The sequence below is a fragment of the Bipolaris sorokiniana genome (genome assembly GCF_000338995.1).
Source record: "Bipolaris sorokiniana ND90Pr unplaced genomic scaffold COCSAscaffold_20, whole genome shotgun sequence".
Classification (NCBI taxonomy): Eukaryota; Fungi; Ascomycota; class Dothideomycetes; order Pleosporales; family Pleosporaceae; genus Bipolaris; species Bipolaris sorokiniana.
This window is the reverse complement of record NW_006911914.1, coordinates 348,826-374,389: the sequence shown is the minus strand read 5'-3', so window position 1 is coordinate 374,389 and position 25,564 is coordinate 348,826. Positions and strand designations below refer to the sequence as shown.

Genomic DNA, 25,564 nt, shown 5'->3' with positions numbered 1-25,564 from the left:
ATCATCACACAACATAACTACGTACAGCATTGATAACGAAGTTCCTCCCTACAGCTCAATAATTCACCTTCGGCGATTTGCCTCCAACCTCAATATCATCCCCTGCGTCTGTCATGGGCGGTGTAGTAGCAACGTAAATCTCTCCACGATCTCCCTCTCCCTCGAAAAATCCCTCACGGCCGTCGTTACCCAACCACTCCCACTCATACGGCGTGCTCTCGCGTCCAACAGGAAATACGCGCGGCTTGATGAAGAGAAATGTGACGTAATAAACTGTGGCTGCAACGGTAAAGGTCAAGATCCATCCCATACGGTACATATTCTGTGCGGCCATGGAAATGATCTGCGGCTGGTATTGGCCGATGAGACCTGGGATACCCATGGTTGTCCCTAGTATCCAGACGACCACTCCACACCAGTTAATTCCAGACCAAAACCAATATAGGCCTGTTTTTCTGCCGTCATAGCACGAGGGAACGTGGATGTTACCCTTGCGCACGACGAAGTAATCGACAATCAAGACGGCGCAGAGAGGAGCCATGAAGATGTTGTAAGATCCAAGAAAGCTGTTCAATTGTTAGTTTCATTTTCTTCTGCAGCAAACTAGTGACCTCTGCAGCTGTCTTACCTGAGGAAAGCAGACGCATTAGCCATGAGCTGCCATGGCTGCACAACGACTCCAAGTAGAGCACATAGTATCTGTCCTCTGCGGATAGTGAGCCATTTGGGGAATAGACCAGTCATATCTGAGCCAAACGGAATAGAATTTGCCCCAAAGTTTGTCGCAAAAACTCCGAAGTAGAATGCCAATGAGGCGAAGAAGATTGCTGCGCGTGCGCCAGCGCCAAAGTGATGGTCGAGTATAGCGTCGAAGAGATCCCAAATATTCCAGTACGCTACGCCGTACGCTGATTGCATTGATGTCGTTGAAGCCATACCGAGGAAAAAGACGATGATGGCAGAGACGAACACACTGACGCCCTGGAGATAACCTGCATCGCGAGGCTTCTTGCAGTAGCGGGCAAGATCGGGCTGGTTTACCAGCATGGGCGACAATGCACCGAAGATGGTGTTGATACCAGCCATGACACTCCAACCCATAGGAATAGACGAGGAAGCTTTACTCGTCTTGTGAGCAAGATCCATGGAGTTAAGTCCGCCGCCGTTTGCCATGCACCAGCCGAAAACCGCAAAAGCTGCAATAGGCATGATGATTCCCTTAACGGTGAAAACGTAGTGGATGCTGGTCGGATGAACCCACATGAAAGGGAATTCCATAAGCCAAGCCATGAAGAAGGTCAACAGCTGCTTCGATGTCACGGCGGCACCTGGCGAAAGCGTGTTCGGCAGGTTTTCCCAGGAACTGCCAAAGATGCAGCGTAGCATCACGGATAAGAGGTTACCGGCGTAAAAGGTCTGGATGCCATACCAGATGATGCAGACAATGGCTCGGATGAAGATGAAGAAGTAGGAACCATACATGCCCATGACGGAACGTGCAAGGACGGGACTGCGCATGATAAGCCAAAGTAGAGGATGCGTGCGAGATTAATACTTACAATCCGATATGGTATTTAGCACCCGGACGAGCCATCAAAACGACGACTATGGCCGCGAGTAGAGAGCCAACACATGCTGACGCGAAGGATGTTTGCCATGTCTACATATGTTATTAGTCTACGTTCTATGAGTAGTCTTGCCGGATAACGTACCAGACCAACGGCCACGAGTGAAGAGCCAGTATTCCAACCGACAAGGGAGAATTTGTTGGAAAACCAGTACAGAGGCAGACTGTACCAAGTCCAAGTCCTCTGTTCGACTGGCGTTGGCTCGAGATCTTTATTCGACCATTTCTCATCTCCGATGGGAATATGACCGTCGTTGACACGAGGAGCCCTGAGAAAGTCGACAAAAGCTTCCTTTGACTGGAATGGTGCTACCATCCGCCGCTTCGTTGACATTTCGAATTTGCCCATGGTGGATTCAGTCGTGGTCTGAATAGACAGGCCTGAGTATTCGCAAAAAGCAGTCTGTCCTCATCTTTACATCTGTGGATCATGGCCGCTCATATGTCGAGTTGATTAAGCTTGTTCCGACTCCAGATAGTTCATGCAGTCCACACACCAATGGTGAGTTAGAACTGGCCAGACCCCTTACCATCGCCTCTATCGGCGCATTTTCAGCCGATGTAACATGCTGCCTTAGATGTGCGAGCTGCTTCCAAGCCCCCGAAGATGCGATAAAGAACAGGGGCTGAGATAGGAATATAGTGTAAGCATGCGACGTCGTTGTGGTAGCGAACGTCAGTGTTACCGATCTGGTCAACAGTCTCCGCGACCAAGAGGAAGGCTGCAGCCGAGATAAGGTCACATGACTTATCTTGCCCACTCTTGAAGGAATCACGATAAGATACACTTCGGCTTGTGCATGCCGTGTGCCCTGAGTGATCGTCGCACGTGAAAGGCGCAATGCATCCGAAGACGTAGTGCGATGTTGGGGCCGATGATTCCAGGGCTCTCGACTACTATACACTGTGGTAATTTCAAACCGAAAAGGTCATGTCGCAATCCTACGCAGAGAGCCTCCTGAGCCCCTCTGGATCAGCCGACGATCAGATACCTGCATCCTCTACTGCTATTGAGATTCCATCGAATAGCACGAGTGCAGGTGCGCAGAGGAAGCCTCGAGTCGCCTTGGCCTGCAAGAGATGCAAGCGGAGAAAGCAACGAGTACGTCATTTGAGGATTTCACAACAGTACCTCTTGACTAAGCCTCTTGCAGTGCGACGGCGCGCGTCCAGTATGCAGGTCGTGCGAACGAGCTGGCGTAGCTTGTGCATACGAGAGAACCCTGCGGCCCCAATACCCTGGTGGCAAGTCGGCGTAGGTCCTTTACCCAAATGCTTTTTTAAAAATTTATGTGTTGGGTATCTGACTAACTAGTCAGTTATATAACTGCCTTGGAAGAACGCATTGCCTTTCTGGAAGCTCGTCTTCCGGACCATGCTTCGGATCATTATGACAATGGCTCGGATATGGTTCACGTTGTGCCTCCTACAGCTACGGAAGATCCTTCAGTTTCTCAATTTCAGTCAAATGAATCCCGCCGCGAATCTCGAGATGACTATTTCTCGGATGACCTCGAAGGTGAAGATAGGACTTCACTTGTTGACGGCGTAGCCTACCTCTCTCTATGTGCATCTGGAACTACCGACACGACTTCTGAGCCCTACTATGTTGGTTCTAGCTCTGGCGCTACTATTGCTCGCATCATACAATCTTCAATCTTTCGGAGTTCTGGCAAGAGAGCCGCCAGCCAGCATGCTAACCAGACGACTCAAACTCCTACAGCTGCAAGGCCACCTCCGCCTCCTGAGTCTTCGCATTCAGATGACCATATCATTGATTTCCCCGAGAGGCAACAGGCGCGTGTGCTGTTTGATGTCTTCTTCGAACGTATACATACACGTTGGCCATTACTAGACCGCGTAATCTATACAAAGCTCTTCGAGAAGCAGTATGTTCAAGGTGCTTTGTCTATCATTGAACGCAGCATCTTTCACCTCATGTATGCCATCACAGCTCGCTTCCTGTCTTTGACACAGAAGCCATGTGGGGTTGATCCTGAAGTAAGTCAAACGAGTGTTAAATAGTGTGTTGTTCTTACCGGTTTCAGAGTCATCTTGCTGCCGCGACAGAGCCCATGGATTATATATTAGCTCAACATAATCTTGCAACTGTCCAGTTTCTCATACTGCTCGGGGTACATGGACAGCGGTCTCCATATGGAGCAGGTGCCTGGTCTCAGATCCGATATGCGACGTCCGTCTGTATAGAGATGGGACTACACAGAAAGAGAAGTGTGGTGTACTCTCCTGAACAAGCGAGAGATGCTGAGATTCGACGCCGAGCGTTTTGGTCGTGTTACTGTCTCGATCGAGTGACTAGTATCGTGCTTGGCCGTGCCTTTGCCATTGCCGATCGGGAAATTAATGTCGAGGTATGCCAGTAGTAACTGAAAATCATAAAGCTTGAATCAACTGACTCTTTTGGAAGCTTCCCAGCACCAGCCCCGAATTCTGGACTCTAACGCACCAAGAAGCCCCCGAAGCCCACAAAACCCAATGGTCCAACATCGAACCCTTCATCCACATCATCAAGCTCGACCAAATCCAATCCCGAATCCACAAAACAGTCTTCCGCGTCGACCGCGACGTCTTCGCCGGAACCTTCGAACAGCGCGCCAAACTCGACCAAAAAATGACTTCCATCCGCAACGACCTCGACACCTGGCTCCGCACCTGTCCGCAAACCCCCAAAAAGGAAAACAAGATAACCTGGATGTACGACCCAGAAAGTGCTTATCTCGACGCCCGCGACTTCTACGGCGTCCAATACCACAAAGCAATGCTCTTCCTCTTCACTGTCTTCCTGCCCACCCTCGATACTTCAGACACACGCTTCATCACGTGCGCCCGCTCCGCCGCCTGCGTCTGCAACGCGTACAAGCGACTCAGCCAGAACAGAACGCTAACCTACACCATGATATCGCTGCACTCGTGCTTCGTAGCCGGTCTAACGCTCATATATTGCATCTGGCGCGACCGCACGCTTTTCTCCTACGACGTCCTCGAAGCGACACGCGCGTGCTCACAGATTCTAACTATCTTCGGAGAGAAATGGCCGGGCGCAGTGAAGTATCGTGATATTTTCGATGCGTTGTCTGGTAGTTTGTTCAAGACTGTTGTCAATGCTACGAATACGTCGAGAGCGAGTGGTGCGAGGCCGCTGCAGTTGGATGTTGATGCGGAGCCGAGTTTGCAGGGTCTGGGGCAACAACGGAAGGGGTATGAGGAGGTGACGGAAGGGAGGAGGGGGAGTAAACAGACGCTGTCGCATATGGTGACGGATGCGGTCAAAGAGGCATTTATGGAGGTTGATGAGGAGGCGCCTGGGGGGTGGCAGGGGTGGAGAATGTGGAATGAGATGGTGAGGGATGAGGAGACGCATATGCAGAATGTTGAGGTGAGAGGGGATGGGATGGGACGGGGGATGGCAGAGATGAGTTGGACGGCGGCGGAGGGCCCCGGGTTCTATGGTGTGGATCCGATTCAGGATGCTGCGATGCAGACGGATGGGGAGGGGATGGTGGATATTAATCAGTGGAGTTTTGGGGGTTATAGGTGAGTGAAGTCTGGAGTCGTTAGGTATCTGCTGCGGGCATCGCTTGTGGACTTTTAGACTCGCAACGGAAGGGAAATAAATGTCTAAGAAGGAGACGACTGTCGATAATATTGTTTTATCCGTATCTGCACATGGTCACCAACTGGACATATACACCACTCCAGCAAACTCTGGATAGTGAACACGAAAAAAACTTTGATTGAACAACCCAACACCCCTATGCAAGCTCCCCCTTCCTGTAAGGAAACTGCTCCCTAAACGCCTCTGCAATCTGCGTCCGCGTAGCCACCCAAACCCCCTCCTTCTCCGAAATATACTTTACAAAATCCTGTAACGCCTTAAACCGTCCCGGCCTTCCTATAATCCTACAATGCAGTCCAATCGTCATCATCTTTGGTTTGCCCGCCGCACCCTCTTCATACAGGACATCAAATGCGTTCTGGAGGTGCTCGTAAAAGGCGCCTGGGCTGCGGAACCCGGTGCCTTGAGTGTGGAATTTGAAGTCGTTGCAATCGTAGCTGTAGGGGACCATGAGACAGCCCTTTGGATTGAGGCTGTTGCGCTCGTGGGGAAGATCGGTCCAGTAAGGGAGATCATCGGCGTAGGTGTCGCTGGCCCAGAGGAGTTCTTCACCCATTTCCTCGTAGACCAAAGGAATTAAGGCGCGGCTTTGGGGGGAAGGGCGGCCGTAGTACCAGCCTTTAGGGGCGTAACCCGCGAGTTTTTTTAGCGCGGTGATGCCGTCTCTGATGTGTTGCTTTTCGGCTTCGACAGAGAGGTTGGAGTGGTCGATCCAGCGGTAGGCGTGGGATGCGATGTCGTGGCCTTCTTCGACGGAGCGCGTGACAGCTTCCGGTTGCTCTTCGACGGCTGAGCCGACGGCGTAGAGTGTGAATTTCATGTTGTAGTCGTTGAAGAGCTTGAACATGCGCCACCAGCCGCTGCGTGAGCCGTATTCGAATTCGGATTCGCCGCTGTAGTCCCGCTCGTTGATTCTTGGTTGAGCGGGATATTCGCGGAGATTGATTTCAGACATTCCGTCTCCTTTCATCACTGAGCGCTCGCCACCCTGATTCGTCAGTCAGTATATGTGAAGTGGTAGTTTTGGATTTTTGGATTCACCTCTTCGTAGTTGATGACAAAAGAGACGGCTATTTTTGCGTTGTTTGGCCATTTCAACCCCTCAAGGCCCTTTTCGCCATATCCCTTGAAATTTCGAGGAAAGGCGTATTCTTGTGGTGCAGCGTAGACTTCAGGCATGATGATGATTTGTTACAATGGTACTACGAAGGTATCTCGAAAGTAGACGATACAATAGCTAGGTGGTGATTGAGACAATCCTTTTCAGGTTTTCCAAAGTGAGTCTAAGTACTTGATAGCAGCGAACAACCCCTCAGTTTTCGTATCTCGTAGCTGGAACATCGGCTGTTCTCACCCGTGAAGTTGTTACGCAATAGACGCATGCTATACCCTGCCGTCGTTCACGATGATCGTCCAGCGTACGGCCGCGATCTGGATCGGCCGTGACGTTATCATGTTATCGTAGGAAGGTGTAAAGTTATCGGCTTGGAAAAATCCGCAAGTAGAAAGTTGCCCCGAAAGGGAGGTGTTACGACGGCTTGGGCACACTAATCTGGGGTTGCTGATAAGACGTGGGTTTTTGTGGGGCCACACTGCAACCTACCGAACTCGGAACTCTGAAAATCCTATAGGAAACTGTTCGTTATATCATTAAAAAATGTCTTGTGTATTCCAGGCATCAATCTTTTGTGTACCCTGGTGGATCGCCTCAATGCGAAGTCTTCTCGTCTCCGCATCGTTTTACGTTGACAGTAACAGCAATCGAGCAAATTGCGAGGTAGTTGCACTCAGTTTCAATTAGTATATTAAGAAATTGTAACATAACAAGATACTTTCATGTCGAGTCATGTGTGCGGGGTTCTCACTTTGGTTTTGGAGGCAGTCCATGTTAAGATTGCTGGAGGACGATCGCTAAACTCCTAAGTGATGAAGTCATCAGGCTCTACACATGATGTATTCCAATATTCCTGCCAAGACAATAGGATGCTAATATGCCTTTTTATCGTGAAATATCTCACTGGTCCTTATGAACTGTGTGTATTCTTTGAGTCTCCCCCGATATTTGCATCCTTCTCATGAGATGCATCACCCTCACTCTCAACTTCCTCACCATGTATGGCTGCCTGCTGAAACGCATCTCCGTTTGCGGTTGCTGCCACCGCTTCTTCCCCATCCAGCTTCTTCGGTGCTTTCAGACTCGTGTTCCCGATCCAAAAGGTCAACGATAAGCTCACGCCTGAGCATGCTGTAAAGAAAACAAATATGTAATGCAGACCTAGCATATAGACATCGAAAACGACATCTTGCTGGTCTTTTGTGAGACCAAAGCCGTCGAGGTTATAAGTCGAGGAAGTCAACTGACTCATCAGACTTTCTGATACGAAGCCTCGTTGCGACAAGTGACGACTGAGTGTGTTCGACAGGATGACTCCAGAAATTACAAGACCAAATGCTCCGCCAATGGTGCGAATAAAGTTGCGCAACCCTGTTGTTACAGCGCGATCTTCGCTACGGCCGTTTGCGTACATACCAACGAGCGTGGGCTGAAGCACTAAGCCAATGCCCGCACCTTCCAGAATGAGCGCAACAATGAGCACTGCCAGGCCGGTACTCCGATCGAAAAGTATCGTAAGCCCATTCCCAAGAGTCCAAAGCGCAAATCCAGCGAGAACGCAATGCATGTAACTACCGACTCTGTTCATGTACTGGCCAGACGCAATGGATGTAAGAGAGGTGGTGATGACCACTGGTAGAATTAAGGCACCAGATACTAAAGGCGAGTACCGTAGGACTGATTGAAAGTAAGTCGGGAGATAAAAGAAATTCCCAAAATACGCGAGCCCGATGAGGAAGGTTTGCAAATAGAGTGCCCAGGCGTGAGGGGCGCGATAGAGGCAGAGTGGCATGATTGGAAGAGCCACAAACTTCCATTCGTAGAGTACGAACAGAATTCCCAGCACGGCGCCGATGACAGTGCAGGCAATAAAAAATGGAGAGGCCCAGGCATAAGTAACGCCACCTCCGGACAAGGGAATCAGTAAGAGGAGCGTGGATGCGATGTTTAGCACCATGCCACCATAATCGATTTTTCTGATCTTTTCGAGATAGCCGCCGGATCGATGCTTCAAAGGCAGGAAGAACAAGATGATCAGAGATGTGGGAATTGTCAAGATGGGTATAATCCAGAACACCCATCTCCATGTGGCTCCTTCGACTATAGCACCGCCGAGGAAAGGGCCAGCGCCATTGCCTAGAGCGATTACTGCACCCAGCCAACCTGAAAAGAGATTTAGTAGGTCATGATGGCCGCGAATTGACACAATATCCTACCTTGATACTTGCCACGATTCTGTAAAGTGGTAATATCACTAACGATGATCATGACCAAACTATTGATGCCGCCACCGCCAATACCCGCAATGGCACGGAGGACAAAAAGCTGTACAGCCGATTTTGCGAAACCGCAGCCGAGATCACCCAAGGCCATGAGCATGAGGCTGACCAGCAGTAGGTTTTTCCGACCAAATATATCCGAAAGCCGACCATTGATGAGTTGAAAGGCTGTTGAGGCTATCAGAAACGATGTACCAATCCAAGAGGTTGCAGTTCCAGTATTCAGATCAACAGCGATTGCAGGTGTTGCGGTTGAAACACTGGTTTGGTCGATGAAGGAGACAAACAGGCAGACCGACAATGCTGGAATCGCGATTCTGAGCTGAGTAGCGGTCATGGTATTCCGCTGACCTCCAATAGATGCCGCATCACTTTCACCGTCAGAGTCTTGTTTGGTCGTTGGTGCGAGTGGTGTATTGCCATGGTTCGAGACGGTCATTCCTGTAGAATAATGACCATCCTGGTTGGTTCTGTTCTCGTCCGGCGCATCAGGAATTCGAGCATCTTCGTTTTTGGTGGAATGTGTCGAGTTCATCTGGTCAGTGGCGGCCTGCTCGCTCATCATCATATATGCGTTTGCTCTAGGCTCGTCGCGGGTTGGGTAAACATGTCAAGTTATGGAGGAAGTCTACATGAATAGCTGACGTTGAGTCCAGACATTATGGCTAGCGTGCAGATTGACAGCAATGTAGGCATCGGAAGCCTCCCGAGCGGGGTGGCCCTTTTCCTTAACAAAGTATGCTCGGTACTACGTTTCGTTCGGAAAAACGTCGGTAATCGAATTTGACACAGCCAAAGAAACTGCAGCTGGAAGGATCTGTTACATGCTTGGATTCCGTAAGTGTATGGTGGAGACGATTGCGAGCGCGAGTGGGGTAATGATAGCGTGGCTTCGACCACGCTTTCGGCACATTTTGAGCCGATGTGCTAGACCCACATGGCAACGTTTGTCGTCATCGTGGACCCAACGCTTCAGAAGCACATCTTAACTCCATGGGGGTTACGCCGAGTTTTCGGCATCACGAGCGGGTTCGTAACATGCCTGGAATGATTTTGGGCGTTATCTGCCGAGAACAACCCCAGCGATTTGAAGGAATGTAAAGTTTTTCTTAGGAACGAACCAAAAAATGTTTGGCTGACCGTGGTCCCAGGCGCGCTTGTCTGATAGCAGCAGAGGGATATAATGGGGCGATTCGCTCGCAGTAAAAGGGGACATTTGGTCATTTTGTAGCTGCGCCATTGTCAGAAACCAACATGTCGCGCCTTTTCCAACCGTTGACGGTAGGGTCCGCCAGGCTAGACCATCGTATAGCCATGGCGCCATTGACTCGCTACCGTGTAGACGACGAGCACAAAGCAACATCGCTCAACAAAGGTAGGTTCTATACCACTGCTGCATTTTACGAAGAAAAATTGTTAACAATATGTCATAGAGTATTACGAGCAAAGAGCATGTGTGCCAGGTACTCTTATAATCAGCGAAGCCGTCATCATCTCGAAGAATGCTATTGGTAGTCGCAACACACCAGGCATCTGGTCGGAAGATCAGATTACAGCCTGGAAAGATATCACGAGCGCAGTACACGCCAGGGGATGCACAATATATTGTCAGCTCTGGCACCAAGGCCGGACTGCCAATCCCGAGGTTATTAAGGAAAACGGCCTGAGGATGATTTCTTCAAGCGCAGTTCCAATCAGTCCTGAACATGAAACACCAGACGAGATGACAGAAGAGATGATTTGGGCAACAATAGGGGAGTATTCGATGGCAGCAAAGAATGCCATTGCTGCTGGTTTCGATGGCGTTGAGATACATGGTGCAAACGGCTATCTGCCAGATCAGTTCCTGCAATCGACATGTAATCAGCGAACGGACGAGTGGGGAGGGAGTATTGAGAAGCGATCTCGGTTCCTTTTAGAGGTAACCAAGGCGGTAGTGGCCGCAGTTGGTGCTGAGAAAACGGCCATGCGTCTGAGCCCGTACAGCGACTTCAATGCTATGCTGATGGACGAGCCGGAGCCAACGTTCAGTCATGTGCTAGAAGGGTCGAAGCCTTTGGGCCTTTCATACCTCCATCTCATTGAAGCTCGCATTACGGGTAACGACGACTCTGGATGCGGGGGACAAAAGACTGTAGGCTGGATGATTGAGCAGTGGAACAACGCGACGCCTGTAGTGCTTGCGGGAGGCTTTCTTCCAGAGTCGGCGAAGCACGCGGTAGACGAAACATACAAAGGGTACGATGTGATTATTGCGTTTGGACGATACTTTGTGGCCAACCCAGACCTCGTATTCCGGGTCAAGGAGAGCGTGCCACTGACAAAATACGACCGCAATGTCTTTTACACGCCAAAGACACCCGTCGGCTATGTCGACTACCCACACAGTCAGCAGTATCTCCAGGCCATGGCCAAGGTGTAGATAGTTCATATACAATATATCGAGGTTGTAATCTGACGTTTTCCATGAAGAAAAGCTGGAAGTGAGCATAAGGTAGAGGCGATGCTGACTGTGACAAGGATGATGGTGGCAGGAATGCAGCCTAACTACCCCGCCAAAGTTAGTGCAGCCTCCCTGCATCAGCTCCCCCCATCGGTCCGTCAATCGACAACAACGTATGTATGTGTAGCTTCATACTACATACTCCACTGCACATCAATCATTTTAATTCCCCGTCACATCCCAAAGCATCCAGTCACAGTCGCCATGTCGACCACCATAGAGGCTGAGACGCTTAAGCAGCACCTGGCCGACAACCCGCCTGCCATTGTGCCCCTAGCCATCAAGCCCCACTTTGAGGCCTTGAGCGACAAGGAGAAGCTCTATTCCCACCATCTCTCCATGTAATATATGTCCTGGGGTGCGATTACGTTGATCCATGGCTGACTGACTGACGCCCATCACAGTGCCTGCTTTGCCGGATCGCGCGTCGTCCTTCGTCAAGTCTCGCCCGAGTCGGAGTACATCTACGACTTCATTGTCGCCTTGCACAAACACACAAAGGGCGACTATGCTGCTGTTGCCAGTGAAGCTGGCCTCTCGCAAGAGGACATTGATGCATACCTCAACTACGCGGCCCAGTTTCTCGGTAACATGGGCAACTACAGGTCCTTTGGTGACTCCAAGTTTGTGCCCCAACTCCCGCCCCGCCAGCTCAAGGCCCTCGCTACTGTATCCAAAGACACACTAGCCCTATACGAGAAGATCAAAGACTCGATATACGCAGGCGATGACGTCGGAAAGCTGCATCTAGGCTATCCGGGTGCAGGACACATCTCAGCATACTACCCTGACAGTCCCAACATCACAAACGAGGAGATATCCAAAGTCAGCGACTTCCTCGAGGGCAAGGGTCTTCTCCCAGAAAACACTAGAATCAGGAAGACGGACAATGGCTACCAAGTCCTCATTGCTTCGGCGCTCGATAACCCCCCGGCAGAGCAGCGCGACTTGAAGGAAAGTGAATGGACAATGGATGATGGAACAAAGGTCACGCTCATGTTTGGAGACTACTCCAAGGAAATGGATACCATTGCCCGTCACATTGAGGAGGCCAAGAAGTATGCGGCCAACGAGCACCAGGTCGAGATGATGGAAGAGTACTCCAAGAGCTTCCGTAGTGGCTCACTGCAGGCTTTCAAAAAGAGCCAGATGGCGTGGGTACAGGACAAAGGCCCCCAGGTCGAATCAGATATTGGCTTCATAGAAACATATCGCGACCCTCACGGAATCCGTGGCGAATGGGAAGGTTTCGTCGCCATGGTCAACAAAGAACGGACACGTGCATTTGGAAAATTGGTAGAGAGTGCACCACAGTACATCCCACTACTGCCATGGGACAAGTCATTTGAGAAGGACAAGTTCTTGAGCCCGGACTTTACCTCGCTTGAGGTACTGACGTTTGCTGGCAGCGGGTAAGTGGTCGACTCACTCAACATTGCTGCTACATTTGCTGACACCAACAGTATTCCTGCCGGTATCAACATCCCAAACTACGATGATATTCGGCAAAACTTTGGCTTCAAGAACGTGTCATTGGGAAATATCCTCTCCGCTAAAGCACCAAACGAGTCCATCCCCTTTATCAAGGAACGTGATCTAGAAACGTATCAAAAATACCGCGATCCTGCTTTCGAGGTCCAGGTCGGACTCCATGAGCTGCTCGGCCATGGCTGTGGCAAACTGCTTCAGGAGACGGAGCCTGGTGTCTTCAACTTTGACAAGGAGAACCCGCCCATATCGCCTCTCAGTGGCCAGCCGATCAAAACATGGTACAAGCCCGGCCAGACATGGGGCTCAACTTTCGGTTCCATGGCTGCGTCGTACGAGGAATGTCGCGCTGAGTGCGTCGCCATGGCATTATCTTGCGAGTTTCCCATATTGCAGCTATTCGGCTTCGGCGATGGCAAAGTAGACATGAACAGCGCGGCTGGTGATGTCTTGTACATAGCATATCTCCAGATGGCACGCGCTGGTATCGCTGCCCTGGAGTTCTGGGATCCCAAGAGTAGGAAGTGGGGACAGGCACACATGCAGGCCCGCTTCTCCATCCTGCGAACCTTCCTTAACGCGGGCGTTGAATTCTGCCAACTTGAATGGGAGAAGGAAGACCTTTCAGACCTCACGATTCGCCTTGAGCGCGATCGCATTCTCGACCTTGGCCGACCAGCTGTCGACGACTACCTTCAGAAGTTGCACATTTACAAGGCTACCGCAGACGTGGCTGCTGCGAAGCGAATGTACGATGAAATCACAAGCGTAGAGCCTTTCTATGAGAACATGGTTAGGCCAGCTGTGTTGAGAAAGAAGACGCCACGTAAGGTATTTGTGCAAACCAATACAGTCGAGAAAGATGGCAAGGTAGAACTTGTCGAGTATGAAGCAACCACCAAAGGCATGATCCAGAGTTATGCCGATAGGGAGTACGTTTAGGTATGATGGTAGCTAAGGACGATTTTCTCCGAATCATAGCATGCTCAGCCTGCTCTTGTCACAAATATGAAGGGCTGCGCACATGAACAATTGAACGATACGAATGCACAAAAAATGCAAACCAATTTTATACTATGTTCACCGTTCCTGGGAGCACAAACCTCAGATATAACTCTTTTTTATGGATGATGGATCGAGACTAATACACAACGCAGCCTGGATTCAACTCAACGGTGGATACACATTAACTGGCGGAACAGTGCCAAGAGACGCTTGTATCTGTTTAGAGCAGGTACCTGGAAAGCGGCACTTGGCAGCCTCTTGGCTAGAGAAAGTGTGGAGGCGAAGGGTACTAGCCTGGGGTCCCACATGGTAGTCATGCCCACCTCATGTACCCTAGTGCTATGCAACTGCCGGCTGCCGCAGTATTCTTCCACCGCTTAAGAACGACCTTGCTACGAAACCTCGTCATCTGACCACGTCCATTTTCAAGACAAACAAAAGAGGGGAAAGGAGATATATCGACCGCAACGTTTGTCTAGCTAAGCATCTGCATCCACACAACAGGAATCGTACTCGACAGAAGCCTAAATGATATGCGTACGAAAGCTTCTTTTTTCGCTCACACCATTACTACAGGCAGCTCGGAGATGCAACCCTGAAGCGACCAAAGCCAAGAGCACTTGTGTAAATCTTGTTAAACATCCACAATCCCATGGCTATGTGTTTCACCTTTCTATACTGCGTTAGTGTGCCGGCCCTACTGTAGATTGCTCTTGTCGCTGCAGGTTGTCCATTTCTCCGTCATAGTCATGGAAAAACTTGTCTTGATTTGTGAAGCATTTTAGTTTTTACGCACATTCGAGATTGCAAAAGAAATGGCTTCGGAACAATTCCCGACAGGCGCTCCACCGAGCCAGTGTTTTACTTGCATGGAAATAAATAAAGAGCCTAGTATTTCTGGTGATGTCCTCTTATTTTGCACAGGCAACCAGCTCTACTCTTCTTTTCTCTTCTGATCTGTGAAGAAGCCTCTTTCTGAAGGCTCAATTTCATCATGAAGTTGTCCATTCTTGCTCTTGCAACTGCCTATACCGCCAATGCTGCAGTCGTTGGCGAAAGACAAGCATACGGCGTAAAGGGCTCGCCTGAGGGGTTTGGTAAAGGTACTACGGGAGGTGGCAATGCAGCATGCCAGATTCCTTCCTCCGTCGCTCAGCTAAAGACGTGGCTCACCGACAGCACCGCCCGTTGCATTGTGCTGGACCGCGAGTTCAACTTTAAGGGCACCGAGGGCACCACCACTGCCACTGGTTGCCGTCCTGCATCCAACAAATGTCCAGGCAATGGAGGCCAGGATGCCATCAACAACGCTAACTGGTGTACTAATGGCAATGCTGGAGCTGGAGCAACGAGCATCCAAGTCAAATACGATAATGCTGGAACCTCGGCTATCAACCTAGGCTCCAACAAGTCCATCATCGGTGTCGGCAACAGAGGCGTGATTCGTGGCAAGGGTCTCCGTATTGCAAATGGAGCAAAGAACATCATCATCCAAAACATTCACATCACTGAGCTCAACCCCCAATACATCTGGGGCGGCGACGCCATCACCCTCGACGGTGCTGATCTAGTATGGGTCGGTACGTATCTCACTCCTTCACCTTCATCTCCATATCTATCCCCTATCTAACCCCTTTCCACTAGACCACTGCAAAATCTCCCTCATCGGCCGCCAAATGTTCGTAGCCGGCTACGGCGCCTCGAACCGCGTCACAGTCTCCAACACAGAATTCGACGGCTCAACCTCCTGGTCCGCAACCTGCAATGGCCGCCACTACTGGACCATGCTGCTAATCGGATCCAATGACCTTATTACCCTGAAGGGCAACTACATCCACCACACTTCCGGTCGCAGTCCGAAAGTCGGTGGCAACACCCTACTACATGCTGTTAACAACTACTTTTACAGCAACACGGGCCATGCTTTTGACAATGAGAAGGGCGGCAAGATTGTCGCGGAGGGCAACGTGTTCCAGAATGTCGCGACTCCCCTGTTGGCGAATACGGGCCAGTTCTTCGCGTCGCCGTCAACGAGCGCGAATGCGGCTTGCCAACAGTATCTGGGTCATGCGTGCCAGCTTAACTCGTTTGGAAGCAGCGGCTCGCTGAGTGGAAGTGACACATCGTTCTTCTCAAACTTTGGTGGTAAGAATGTCGCGGGTGCTTCGGCGGCGAGTGCCAATGTGGCGAACACTGCTGGTGTTGGAAAGATTTAGGCAAGTGGGCTTTTGGTGAAAAGAGAGGTAGTATGAGGAGGTTGGTTGTTCGAGGGTTGGTTTATCTTCTCCTGTATCTACTTTACTCCGTGATTTTGCTTTGAATTACGGCTTGCTTAACAAGCTTCTCGGCATCATCACTCCCCGTATATATGCAAATATCCACCGACATTATTGATCTGGCAACACCATTCACTCCACCCCAAATGCCTCCTTGAAAACGTCAAGATTTCTCCGTCCCGCCACTCCAGCCGCATAAATCGCAAACCCCACAACTTCAAACCAACCCTCAAACTCCTCCCTCCCCAGCGCCTCCTTCATCTCCCTCGCAACAGCCCGCGGTGGACACCCATAAGCCCCGCACCCCATCGCACCAAGCACCAACCTCGTAACACCCTCCCTTGCCGCCATCCTCAACACCAGCACAATCTTCTCCCTCAAATTCTCCAGTTCCCCTTCATCCGCAAACTCCTCCCCATCCCCCGTCACCCGCGGAAACCTCGGCGCCGCAACCGTAACAACCACAACACTAAACCGCTCCTCCTCCTTCAACTCTACAAGATCCTGATCCAACGTATCCCGGTACACGACTACACCCGGCGACACGATACCCGCACACGACCCAGGACCCATGTTGGGCCAGGGATACCATTCGGGGCGTAGCGTAGCATACAGCGTAGACGAGTAACATAACGCTTCTTCTTGCGTACGGGACAACGTGTAGCGCCACCCACCCCCCGGTCGCTCGTCCGAGGCTAAGTTCAAGACCCCGATTTTCGGGGCCGTGGAATATGGCGGAGTTGTTTGAAAGCGATGGGCGAGGGCGAAGGCGTCGCTATTTAGAATTTGTATAGGGTGCAAAGTATGGCTTGGGTAGGAAGAAGAGGATTTGACCAGAGGGGGCAGTTGGGAGGGGATGAAGGTGCTGGAGAGGGTGCCAGTGGGGAGGGAGGCGGCGAGGGAAGCGGAGCGCGAGATTGTTTCTTCGCAGATTTTGCGGCGGGTTGCGAGGTCTAGCATTTTGGGGGGTGATGGGTAATGGAGTGTTGTGAGGGATAGGGAAGGTCACGTTGGGTGTAGGTAGGTATTTTGGATGTTGCCTATTTTTGCCAAGCCTATGCGCTGAGTGTCGTCGTGCAGTTGGATTTTTATGGTCATGTGTTGAGTCTAGTGGCTGAACACTAGTTTCTGAAGATATGTCTAGATTGCAGCAAGTTTGATGTGCTGGCGTCCTGTGATGCTGGTAGTAGTCATGGTAGTTCAAGATTGGCGTGTAAGTGGGGCGCTACTAGTAATGTCCGTCACTACGTATCGAGACACCATGCGTAACGAGACGCTACTTACATCTTCTAGTTTACATAACAATACCTTCTATTAAATTTAGAAAAAGACACTCTCTAAGAATATACTATGCTTGCCGTGAAATACAAGAGCGTAGTGCAACAGCCACCCGATCGCCTATCTTCGGTAGACCTTAAGTGCGCAGAAAGCTTGGACTCCTAGCTCAAATTCCACCAGCTTATATCGTATAACATAAACAACTTGTCACGAGAATTTCGCTTCTATCCAACGTGCCAGCGCGCGTGTGTGTTAATTCAAACCATGTCTATTAGAATGCACAGTATGCAGAGCACTAAGCCTTAGCTTGAAGGTAGGTTAACCGTACTATATTGCTGCTGACACTAACCCCAGGATCAGAAAGAGTCTAACAGTGTATCTTAGCCGATTAGAAAGGATAGAAATGACCCGAGCCACTTCACCCTTTGTGCGAAGATGCAGCCTTCAGTATTGTTGAAGGCATTGCTGGTGTGGCAGTGCCTTCCCATTGTAGCTTAGCGCAAATAGTTGATAAGCAGCATCTCACTGAGAGCTCCACGGTCAATTCTACAATAAGCTCTTCACAGCCTTTTCACGATTCAATATAGGCTACAGCCTTCTTAATGCCATCTATTCCGGAGGCAAGGTCAGAGATGGGGCGGGTCGGCCATCTTCCTACTTGCGTGTATAAGACGTTCATACACGCCACTTGGGCAGCACATACGTGGCAAACCGAGCACCAACAAGCAAGTCGTACAGAATGAGCGAATTAGGCTGGAATCTGTCTACAATTCTATAAAGGTACTCTTCGTGACTGGATCGGACTTTGACACTTTCATCCGATAAATATGCTGCGCAACACTACCGACGCCGTCAAATCAACGCACCAGCCATCACTTTTCATCCATCTTCACTTCTACACCGCAGACAGATTGCCGTGTCGCCTCTATAAAGAGCCCAATACAGCATGAAACGGATAAGGTTATCGGATACATCTGAAACGTCACCTCCAGAAAAGCGACAGCGATTTGTAGCCGCACGGGTTGCGGAATATCCGGAGAACGAAGGCACGCCCAAATTACGTCTAGAAGTAGCGCATTAAGAACAGACTACTCTATGTTCCAGGTGTTCACATATTAATGTTGAACATCTTTTTTTCGATCTAAGGGACAGAGAAACAGGGTAGAAATTGAGAAATCTTGGAAAACTTGGGCCAGAGACTGAGTTATCGCCGTATTCATTGTGTCACCTTTTCTATGCGGTGAAGATACAGGGTGACGACAACCTTGAAGACGAAGACTATGCTTTATACTCAACGAGTCCTCCATCACCGAGTGCCTCTGATGCTGGATCTGTAGTAGCTGTAGCCAGGGGAGCGAGCAAATGCAGGCAGAGATCGTCTTGGTTCAAAGTGATGTTCAAAGGAAAGTCCAGTGGATTTATCGCATCTTCAATGGCATCAGGATCGGCTCCTCACATATATTCACTACGTGCTCGGTCTATTGATGCAAGATCAATTGACTTCGACATTATTCGAGGCCGGATGAGACTGTGCATCGGAAAGCACATGAAGCAGTGCGTCCAAGCTGCCCCATCAACTTTGGACCTAAAAGACCTGAAGTTGATTGATTGCGAACAGCGACGAATCATACAAGCACTACCATCAAACAAGTATTCCGCGCTCAGCTATGTATGGGGAACGAACGGATTCGGCAATAATGATCGATCTATCCATAACAAGCTTCCCACAACCTTGCCGCAGACTATCGAAGATGCTTTAAAAGTTACTAAAGAGCTGGATCTTCGATACATTTGGATAGACAGGTATTGCATCAACCAAGATGACGATGCTGAGAAACAGATTCAAATTCAGCAGATGGATCTTATATATCAGAATGCATTCATAACTATAGTTGCTGCAGCCGGCACCGATCCACATTTCGGCTTGCCCGGAATCGGGACATCGAGAGATCTCCAAAAGAAGGCTTGGATCAAAGGAACTTGCCTTGTATCAATTTTTCCGGACCTAAAGGAGACCATTAAGACCTCTAAATGGATACAACGCGCGTGGACTTATCAAGAGAGCTTCTTCTCCACTCGACGTCTGGTTTTCACAACGAAACAAGTCTACTACGAGTGTCGGGGTGTTGTTGCGTATGAGACAGTCGACAATTTCGAAGAGACCACCTATTCTCATATGTTCAACGCAGCCAGCCATTCTGAGCATCACCCCTGGAGAATTTGCCATCATTTGAGCGCATACAGTTGGAGGGAGCTATCTGTTGAAGCTGATGCTATACGCGCTTTTGAAGGGGTATTCAACAACTTCAAGAGAAAGAGGTTCCCTGTGCGCCAATTTCTGGGTGTTCCAATTATGCCAGCAGTAATTCGAGGACCAAGCGGGGGACAAAAACCAGCACGACGTAGTAGGAGTGAGGCTTTCGCTGCGGGGCTTTCCTGGATAAATTCTGCATCGAGAACTAGGCGCACACAGTTTACTACATGGAGCTGGGCGGGATGGACTGCTCCATTTGTCTATAGCAATTAATTATGCCAATACGGGCTTCAACTCAAAAATGAAAGTCGACTGAAGATCTTCATAGAGAATCATGATTGATCACTTTCAGATATTGATAAGTACAACGACGCCTCGCTCGAGCAGCAACTAAATAATTCGTCTGGAAAATTTGTTCATATCGAAGCCTGTACAATACCTATTGCAATCCAATATATGCCCGAAGGGGCAGATGACTGGATTGACGAATTTCGATCCGTACCACAACTGAAATCCAACTTCTCTGGTTGCTTCGCTGTATTTCAAGAAGATGAAGAAATTCTCAAAATGCCTTTGTTTTCATCGTACCAGACCTACGAGAAGGGCAATGATGCACAGCATAACTTCGCGCCAGACCTTGACCGGGGCGATTTATTAGGTATAGTCCTAGACAGATGCGAAGACATTTCCAATCTCAAGTCTATTGAATGCATCTTTATCTTAGTTGTGCATAACAAAGGGTAGCATTTTGAACGCGTCGGGTGCATGGAAACTAAGCGTATGGTGCCGAGCTTGAGTCCTTACAAGTCGTATGTACGTTCTAATGCAATACCGTGGAAGCTTTGTTTTCGACTAAAGGAACGGAGAAAAATCCGTCTTGGTTGATATTAGCATAACAGGTGGTATTTAGCACTGTTGGAGGGTGGATATCCCAGCAATAGACCTCACACGCAACGGCGTTTGCGCGCTATCGGTAGCTGCTTAGGCCATACAAATATTGAATCCTAGAACACTTTCAATAACCCGAAAGTTGAGGTTTTGTATGTTTAATCTCGTAAGCTTAAGGATTTGCAGTGAAGTCATTATAGGGGTGTCGTGAGCGTCTCGTTACCTAGAGTGCCTCGCTATGCAGGGCCGGACTTAAGAACGATACTTAGGGATCTCGGAACGTCGGAGTTCAACCCGGATACGAAGATTGACCAAAAGTACCATCGTAAATAGCTTTCGATCAAGAACCTGAAGCTGGTACCTTGATTCACTACTAATGGGGTAAATGCATCCAGTGCCGTCATGCTAGTCGGAGAATATCGATGCAGGTTTGCTAACCCAAAAGCCTGGATACTTGCATCTACGACTCGCTGTCTCCTGATGATCATCGCCCAGAAGATCAGTACACGGAACGGATGGATCAGTGCGTGCATGTTTGTCGGGATTGTTGGCATTACCATCCGCGGAGAGGCGGATGCGTTCTCCGCTGATGAGCGGGTTATCGCGTGTTACATCAATGGAGTTGTTCGTGTGACCAAGGAGCAGCGATGTCTCGTATGTCTAATAACGATATTGCGATCACACTCCACTTTTCTATCGTCTTAGGAGATAGAGGCTCATTGTGATACAGCTATAGAAACTAGATCAAGCCTCACTCATGCAGCGTGATATTGCATTGGGATGATTATTGAACAAGGGTCCAGTCTGCTGTCAAACTTTAGGCCGCTATTGAGAGCATACATGTACCGAAACGATTAGCCAATACAGGGTGCCTTACATGGTTTCCTCGCCCACTCAATTCTCGCTTCCAATGCGAGAAAGCGGGTAGTAAGCTTTGCAGAGCTGGAAACATGGTGGCAAGGGGACGAGCATACATATACAGATGTGGCGTCGACTTTTATAACTTTATACGACAGAGTTCGGTAGTCACCATCATTTGTTTCAGCACTTCGGAGACGTGGCTTTGTGGCTCTACTAAACAAATGGAAATCTTGGCTGGCTTCCCAGTCTGGAGTATTTTGGTATACCACACTGCTCATCTTATCTCATGTACATGAGATATGGACTGATTCAAAGCTTGCAGAATATTATGCAGCGACCTAGTGATATCCTATGACTGTGCAAATAATCCCGTTGGGTTTTCGCAGATTGCTTTTGGCAGGTGGCGTCACTAGTATGTTCATAGCGTGAAGCGAACGACGCGACAGCGCAATGACGATCACGACGAACCTGTTACTAGTACCCCGCGGAGAGAAACAACGTAATCCAATGCCTACACAAGAGTTCTAGCTGGTGCCCAATGACCAATTTCTCTGCTCTACGTATTGTGAACTGTGAAGCGTCTTAGCTGAACAACTCGTGGCAACCCTAGACCCTGACTCAGGCGCAATTGGATGATTGCACACGGATCAGCGGCTAGTCCTGTTAGTGATCGGTTTTGACAGCCGCCCGCTACCCGCTCCCCGCTGGCACGGTGCAGCGTGTAGTTTGATAGTGCCAACCTTCAGACATGCATACGAGGCCTGTGATTTTGTGACATAACAACATACATAATTGCGCTCTGCCACACGAGCATTGCAAGTGGAACTGGATTGGAGAAACCTAATCTCCCTTTTCTTGCGTGATCGTCTTGCAGGCGCTCATATAAGCAGCATCTTCCACTCAACTGGTAGGAGATGCGCAAATGCTGCTGTTCTAGGCCATCAATACGTTGATCGTAGCATGGCTAGGATTGAATCCCTGGTACAGAGCCAAGAATGGATTGTACGAGTAAGTAGTTCGCCAACGCCTTGTCTTATCCGAGACATGTAAAGGTCTAGCTAGAAAAAGCAAATGTCTATCGGAAAGGGCCCTGAACGGACGGAAGAGTCGTATCAGTATAGCAGAGGGCTCAGCTCTGGTACACATGTGTCAGGGCACTATGTCATTATGCGCACCAAAAACATGGGGATAAATCACTCTCCAACTAGCCGTCTGCGTGGCGCAGGGGCCAGACAGAACGGGGGGGATCGCCTGCGGATAGTGTCCCATCCCGTCGCGTGGGTGATCCAAGGAGGCCCGCGTAAACCTTATGCAAGGTAACAGCTGAGTTGCCACCGGAAACACGATTTCAAGATGCCTTTTTAACCAGCGTTTTCCTTATAAAACCTAGGGGTGCTGGGTCCGTTCTAGTATCTGGCATCATTCCCCCACCAACAACCACTCGACATCATGGGTCTCCCGCTTCCACAGCAACTGAGAATACCATGCGCCTTCCTAGGTGCGCTGGGTATCGTCACCTTTGCGCTCCGCTGCTTCGTTCGTGTGCGTATTGTTAAGGCCTGGGGCTCTGATGATACGTTCATCACTCTTGCGTTTGTATGTTCGCGCAACTTGAAATCACTTTTCACTTTGCCATCGTACTTACAATCTGTTAGATTATGCACATGTGGTACACCGGGACTTTGTTGACAGGCATTCACTATGGAACTGGTCGACGGACTGCAGAGATATCTGTAGAGGACTCAGTACATGCTATGCGTGTAAGTATATAATTTTCTTGAAAATACGGCATTATCTGACTCTATCTAGTGTTGGTGGCTGTGCTTCCTAGCATACGCGTGTTCAATCACCCTGGCCAAAATCTCCGCTGGTTTTTTCTTCCTTAGGGCCACAGGCAGCAAGTCAGTATTCCGTATCACGACCTACGTTATCACGATACTCGCCGCAGTGGTCGGCTTCGGGTTCTTCTTCCTCAGTGTTTTCCAGTGCATGCCAGTCGGCTTTTTCTGGACGCGCTTACAAGGAGATACCAATGGCAAATGCCTTGATATTGAAATCATGATAATAGCCACATACTTCTACGGAGCTGTCACTGCAGGAACGGACATAGCTTGGGGCATCCTGGTCGGAGCTCTCATCTGGAAATTACAGATTGACCGCCGCACAAAGGTTTTAACAGCACCGTTCTTAGGTCTGGCGTGCATGTAAGTGAGGAAAACCCTTTGCAAAAACCGCTTAAATTAACAAGAAAAACAGTGCAAGCTACGCTGCCCTTGTGCGAATGCCCTACGTTGCCAACTTCAAAAGCCCAGACTTTCTATGTAAGCACACCGTAAAACGACGCACACTTCACTTAATCCTAACTATTGCACCCCCTACAGACGCAACCGTCGAAATCTCCATGTGGTCCACAGTAGAAGTCGGCGTCTCCATCTGCGCCGCCAACCTCGCCACAATCCGGCCCCTAATCCACCACTTTACCCATAAAGGCGAATCTTGGGAATCTCGCCAGAACAGGCCGGGACATGCCGCACTAGCAACGATACCCGACTCCCAGGAACTTCCTATGCTAAAAATGCCACCAAAGACTGCAGAAAGCTCGATCACATGTACGGATCCGAAGAGCAGGAATGGCGAGAGTGGAATGACGAGAAGCGTGTCCAACTGGAGTAGGTGGACGCGGAAAGATAGTGCAGCGAACGTGGATGTTCATGTTCTGTGACGATCGTATCTCAGTCATAGGAGAAAGCGTAAATCATTTCTAAAACTTTGTACAATACTGCATTTCAGGTGGCCCTTTCAAACAGAAAGCTGTTTCGCCCCTTTGCTGACACACGGCCTTGTTTAACATTATAATCGCAGCCTAGATAACTGCTGCTTGAATCTTCGCAATAGCCTTCCTCTTCATGTTCGCCTGAATGCAGATAGCTGATCAAAGCAACCGCCCTTGTCGCGTCCCCATATAGTTTATTTCTCAAAACACTATAGACACCCATCTTAGCCTTGAGTACCCGCCTCCGCGCTAGCTCCAGCGCTACACTGAGCATCTGGTCTGTGGGAGCAATAGCGTCGACGATTCCGCTTGTGAGTGCAAGGACCTCTCGGGCCGTCCAGCAATGGGCCTGTAGTAGCGTTTTGTGGGCAATGTCGGGCCGCAGATTAGCTCGGAGTAAAGTCCCCTTGCCCTCAAAGTGCATGCCGAGAATTATCGACGGCTTGCAATTTATTCCGGTTTTATTAGGATCTGGTGCTAAGTATTACACGGGGATGTTGTTATCACTCACCATGCAGCTTTCCCGAATAAGCGTAAGATCATTAACGGCAGGGGTACGTCCACTTCTTGATACCGATCATAGAGATAGTTATACATAACCATGCTTGCATGCATAATTGCTTAATCATCTTCACAAAATACTTTGCCGGCATTACAACTTATGTCTCTTCTCCCCCATCTTAATCTTCTCGAACTCCCTCTGCGGAATCCTCAATGCCTGCCTCTTCAACCCCCTCCCATCAACTCTGTCACCACACTCTGATCAATCTGCCGCTTCATCGATAATACGAGGAACTTCTTAGTCTTAAGCAAGCTCGAACCCACTAGATGAGGACCCAAAATATCATCGACATGTGCAACCACTCGCTCACTTAGCTTCTCATCCTCACCCTCGCCGCAATCCTTAAAGATTTTGTTAACAAACCCACAGGCTACAAGGTCATCTGCTAAAATCTTTCGACTCATAAGAAGTGCTTCTGTCGCTTTACTCGCGCCCATACACCTCACGAAGCCCACTGAAGCGCCGCCTTCGGCAATGAGCCCGAAACTTGTAAAAGGGGTGAGAAGGTAGGCATGGGGTGCGCAGGAGATGAAATCAGAAAACGAGATTAGTGCCGCTGCGATACCTACAACAGGGCGGTTGAGCACCGTAACAAGGATTTTTGAATGCGTATAGAAGGCTTCGGTAGAATTGAGGGTGTAGGCTACCGTCTCCCTGAGGGACTCCCGCCAGATATCGGTGCCGGGATCAATGGGCCTGCTGATTGAGACGTCTACTCCACTGGGTGATTGAGTTAGCGGGGATGTGTACATAAAAAGCACTGGGATTTTATCGTTTGGCATTTTTCCTTCGATGTCCTGGCGACAAATGTAGTTATAACTTTAATCAGGCCGACAACTATACTCGAACACTGACATCATCAGCCCACCGAACACCCTCCCCAAAGTACTGTGGGCCCAGGAATATCTTCAAAACTTTTCTTTTATAGACTTCCTAACGCTTCAGCCGAACCATTAGCTTCATCCATATCGGATTTGGTTTCCCAGCAATTCCATCTCTGCATATGATTTGTGCTCTGT

The 25,564-nt window shown here is 49.5% G+C and overlaps 12 protein-coding genes across 12 annotated transcripts; 7 read left to right on the top strand and 5 right to left on the bottom strand.

Moving 5' to 3' along the window:
• Window positions 1-5: 5 nt before the first annotated feature.
• On the bottom strand, window positions 6-2,093 carry COCSADRAFT_154750 (uncharacterized protein). Its single transcript, XM_007707732.1, has 4 exons — window positions 1,713-2,093; window positions 1,560-1,660; window positions 629-1,510; window positions 6-566 (listed from the first exon to the last, which is right to left on the bottom strand). Exons 1-4 carry the CDS (start codon window positions 1,974-1,976, stop codon window positions 56-58), a joined length of 1,758 nt encoding a protein of 585 aa, XP_007705922.1. The 5' UTR covers window positions 1,977-2,093; the 3' UTR covers window positions 6-55.
• Window positions 2,094-2,444: 351 nt separating this feature from the next.
• COCSADRAFT_279537 (uncharacterized protein) lies at window positions 2,445-2,952 on the top strand. The gene is made up of 2 exons (XM_007707731.1): window positions 2,445-2,729; window positions 2,782-2,952. Exons 1-2 carry the CDS (start codon window positions 2,559-2,561, stop codon window positions 2,884-2,886), a joined length of 276 nt encoding a protein of 91 aa, XP_007705921.1. The 5' UTR covers window positions 2,445-2,558; the 3' UTR covers window positions 2,887-2,952.
• An 82-nt stretch (window positions 2,953-3,034) lies between these two features.
• On the top strand, window positions 3,035-5,275 carry COCSADRAFT_154747 (uncharacterized protein; the record flags this gene model as incomplete). The annotated part of the gene is made up of 3 exons (XM_007707730.1): window positions 3,035-3,628; window positions 3,676-3,999; window positions 4,056-5,275. The coding sequence occupies 3 exons, from the start codon at window positions 3,035-3,037 to the stop codon at window positions 5,184-5,186; spliced, it is 2,049 nt and encodes a 682-aa protein (XP_007705920.1). The 3' UTR covers window positions 5,187-5,275.
• Window positions 5,276-5,392: 117 nt separating this feature from the next.
• COCSADRAFT_129709 (carbohydrate esterase family 4 protein) lies at window positions 5,393-6,517 on the bottom strand. The gene is made up of 2 exons (XM_007707729.1): window positions 6,306-6,517; window positions 5,393-6,252 (listed from the first exon to the last, which is right to left on the bottom strand). The coding sequence occupies exons 1-2, from the start codon at window positions 6,441-6,443 to the stop codon at window positions 5,401-5,403; spliced, it is 990 nt and encodes a 329-aa protein (XP_007705919.1). The 5' UTR covers window positions 6,444-6,517; the 3' UTR covers window positions 5,393-5,400.
• Window positions 6,518-7,288: 771 nt separating this feature from the next.
• On the bottom strand, window positions 7,289-9,096 carry COCSADRAFT_103819 (uncharacterized protein; the record flags this gene model as incomplete). The annotated part of the gene is made up of 2 exons (XM_007707728.1): window positions 7,289-8,541; window positions 8,595-9,096. The coding sequence occupies 2 exons, from the start codon at window positions 9,094-9,096 to the stop codon at window positions 7,289-7,291; spliced, it is 1,755 nt and encodes a 584-aa protein (XP_007705918.1).
• A 629-nt stretch (window positions 9,097-9,725) lies between these two features.
• On the top strand, window positions 9,726-11,116 carry COCSADRAFT_129703 (uncharacterized protein). The gene is made up of 3 exons (XM_007707727.1): window positions 9,726-9,750; window positions 9,809-10,032; window positions 10,091-11,116. Exons 2-3 carry the CDS (start codon window positions 9,912-9,914, stop codon window positions 11,077-11,079), a joined length of 1,110 nt encoding a protein of 369 aa, XP_007705917.1. The 5' UTR covers window positions 9,726-9,750; window positions 9,809-9,911; the 3' UTR covers window positions 11,080-11,116.
• Window positions 11,117-11,259: 143 nt separating this feature from the next.
• COCSADRAFT_204418 (uncharacterized protein) lies at window positions 11,260-13,865 on the top strand. Its single transcript, XM_007707726.1, has 3 exons — window positions 11,260-11,501; window positions 11,565-12,572; window positions 12,624-13,865. The coding sequence occupies exons 1-3, from the start codon at window positions 11,365-11,367 to the stop codon at window positions 13,588-13,590; spliced, it is 2,112 nt and encodes a 703-aa protein (XP_007705916.1). The 5' UTR covers window positions 11,260-11,364; the 3' UTR covers window positions 13,591-13,865.
• A 722-nt stretch (window positions 13,866-14,587) lies between these two features.
• Window positions 14,588-15,869, top strand: COCSADRAFT_350939 (polysaccharide lyase family 1 protein; the record flags this gene model as incomplete). The annotated part of the gene is made up of 2 exons (XM_007707725.1): window positions 14,588-15,233; window positions 15,298-15,869. The coding sequence occupies exons 1-2, from the start codon at window positions 14,648-14,650 to the stop codon at window positions 15,867-15,869; spliced, it is 1,158 nt and encodes a 385-aa protein (XP_007705915.1). The 5' UTR covers window positions 14,588-14,647.
• A 34-nt stretch (window positions 15,870-15,903) lies between these two features.
• On the bottom strand, window positions 15,904-16,961 carry COCSADRAFT_41935 (uncharacterized protein). Its single transcript, XM_007707624.1, has one exon. It carries the CDS (start codon window positions 16,887-16,889, stop codon window positions 16,062-16,064), a length of 828 nt encoding a protein of 275 aa, XP_007705814.1. The 5' UTR covers window positions 16,890-16,961; the 3' UTR covers window positions 15,904-16,061.
• A 1,678-nt stretch (window positions 16,962-18,639) lies between these two features.
• COCSADRAFT_103751 (uncharacterized protein) lies at window positions 18,640-19,734 on the top strand (the record flags this gene model as incomplete). Its single annotated transcript, XM_007707724.1, has 1 exon — window positions 18,640-19,734. The coding sequence occupies one exon, from the start codon at window positions 18,640-18,642 to the stop codon at window positions 19,732-19,734; it is 1,095 nt and encodes a 364-aa protein (XP_007705914.1).
• A 2,925-nt stretch (window positions 19,735-22,659) lies between these two features.
• Window positions 22,660-23,932, top strand: COCSADRAFT_103998 (uncharacterized protein; the record flags this gene model as incomplete). Its single annotated transcript, XM_007707723.1, has 5 exons — window positions 22,660-22,746; window positions 22,866-22,970; window positions 23,020-23,414; window positions 23,467-23,531; window positions 23,592-23,932. 5 exons carry the CDS (start codon window positions 22,660-22,662, stop codon window positions 23,930-23,932), a joined length of 993 nt encoding a protein of 330 aa, XP_007705913.1.
• Window positions 23,933-24,629: 697 nt separating this feature from the next.
• On the bottom strand, window positions 24,630-25,519 carry COCSADRAFT_279469 (uncharacterized protein). The gene has a single exon (XM_007707722.1). The coding sequence runs from the start codon at window positions 25,325-25,327 to the stop codon at window positions 24,710-24,712; it is 618 nt and encodes a 205-aa protein (XP_007705912.1). The 5' UTR covers window positions 25,328-25,519; the 3' UTR covers window positions 24,630-24,709.
• Between the last annotated feature and the right edge of the window lie 45 nt (window positions 25,520-25,564).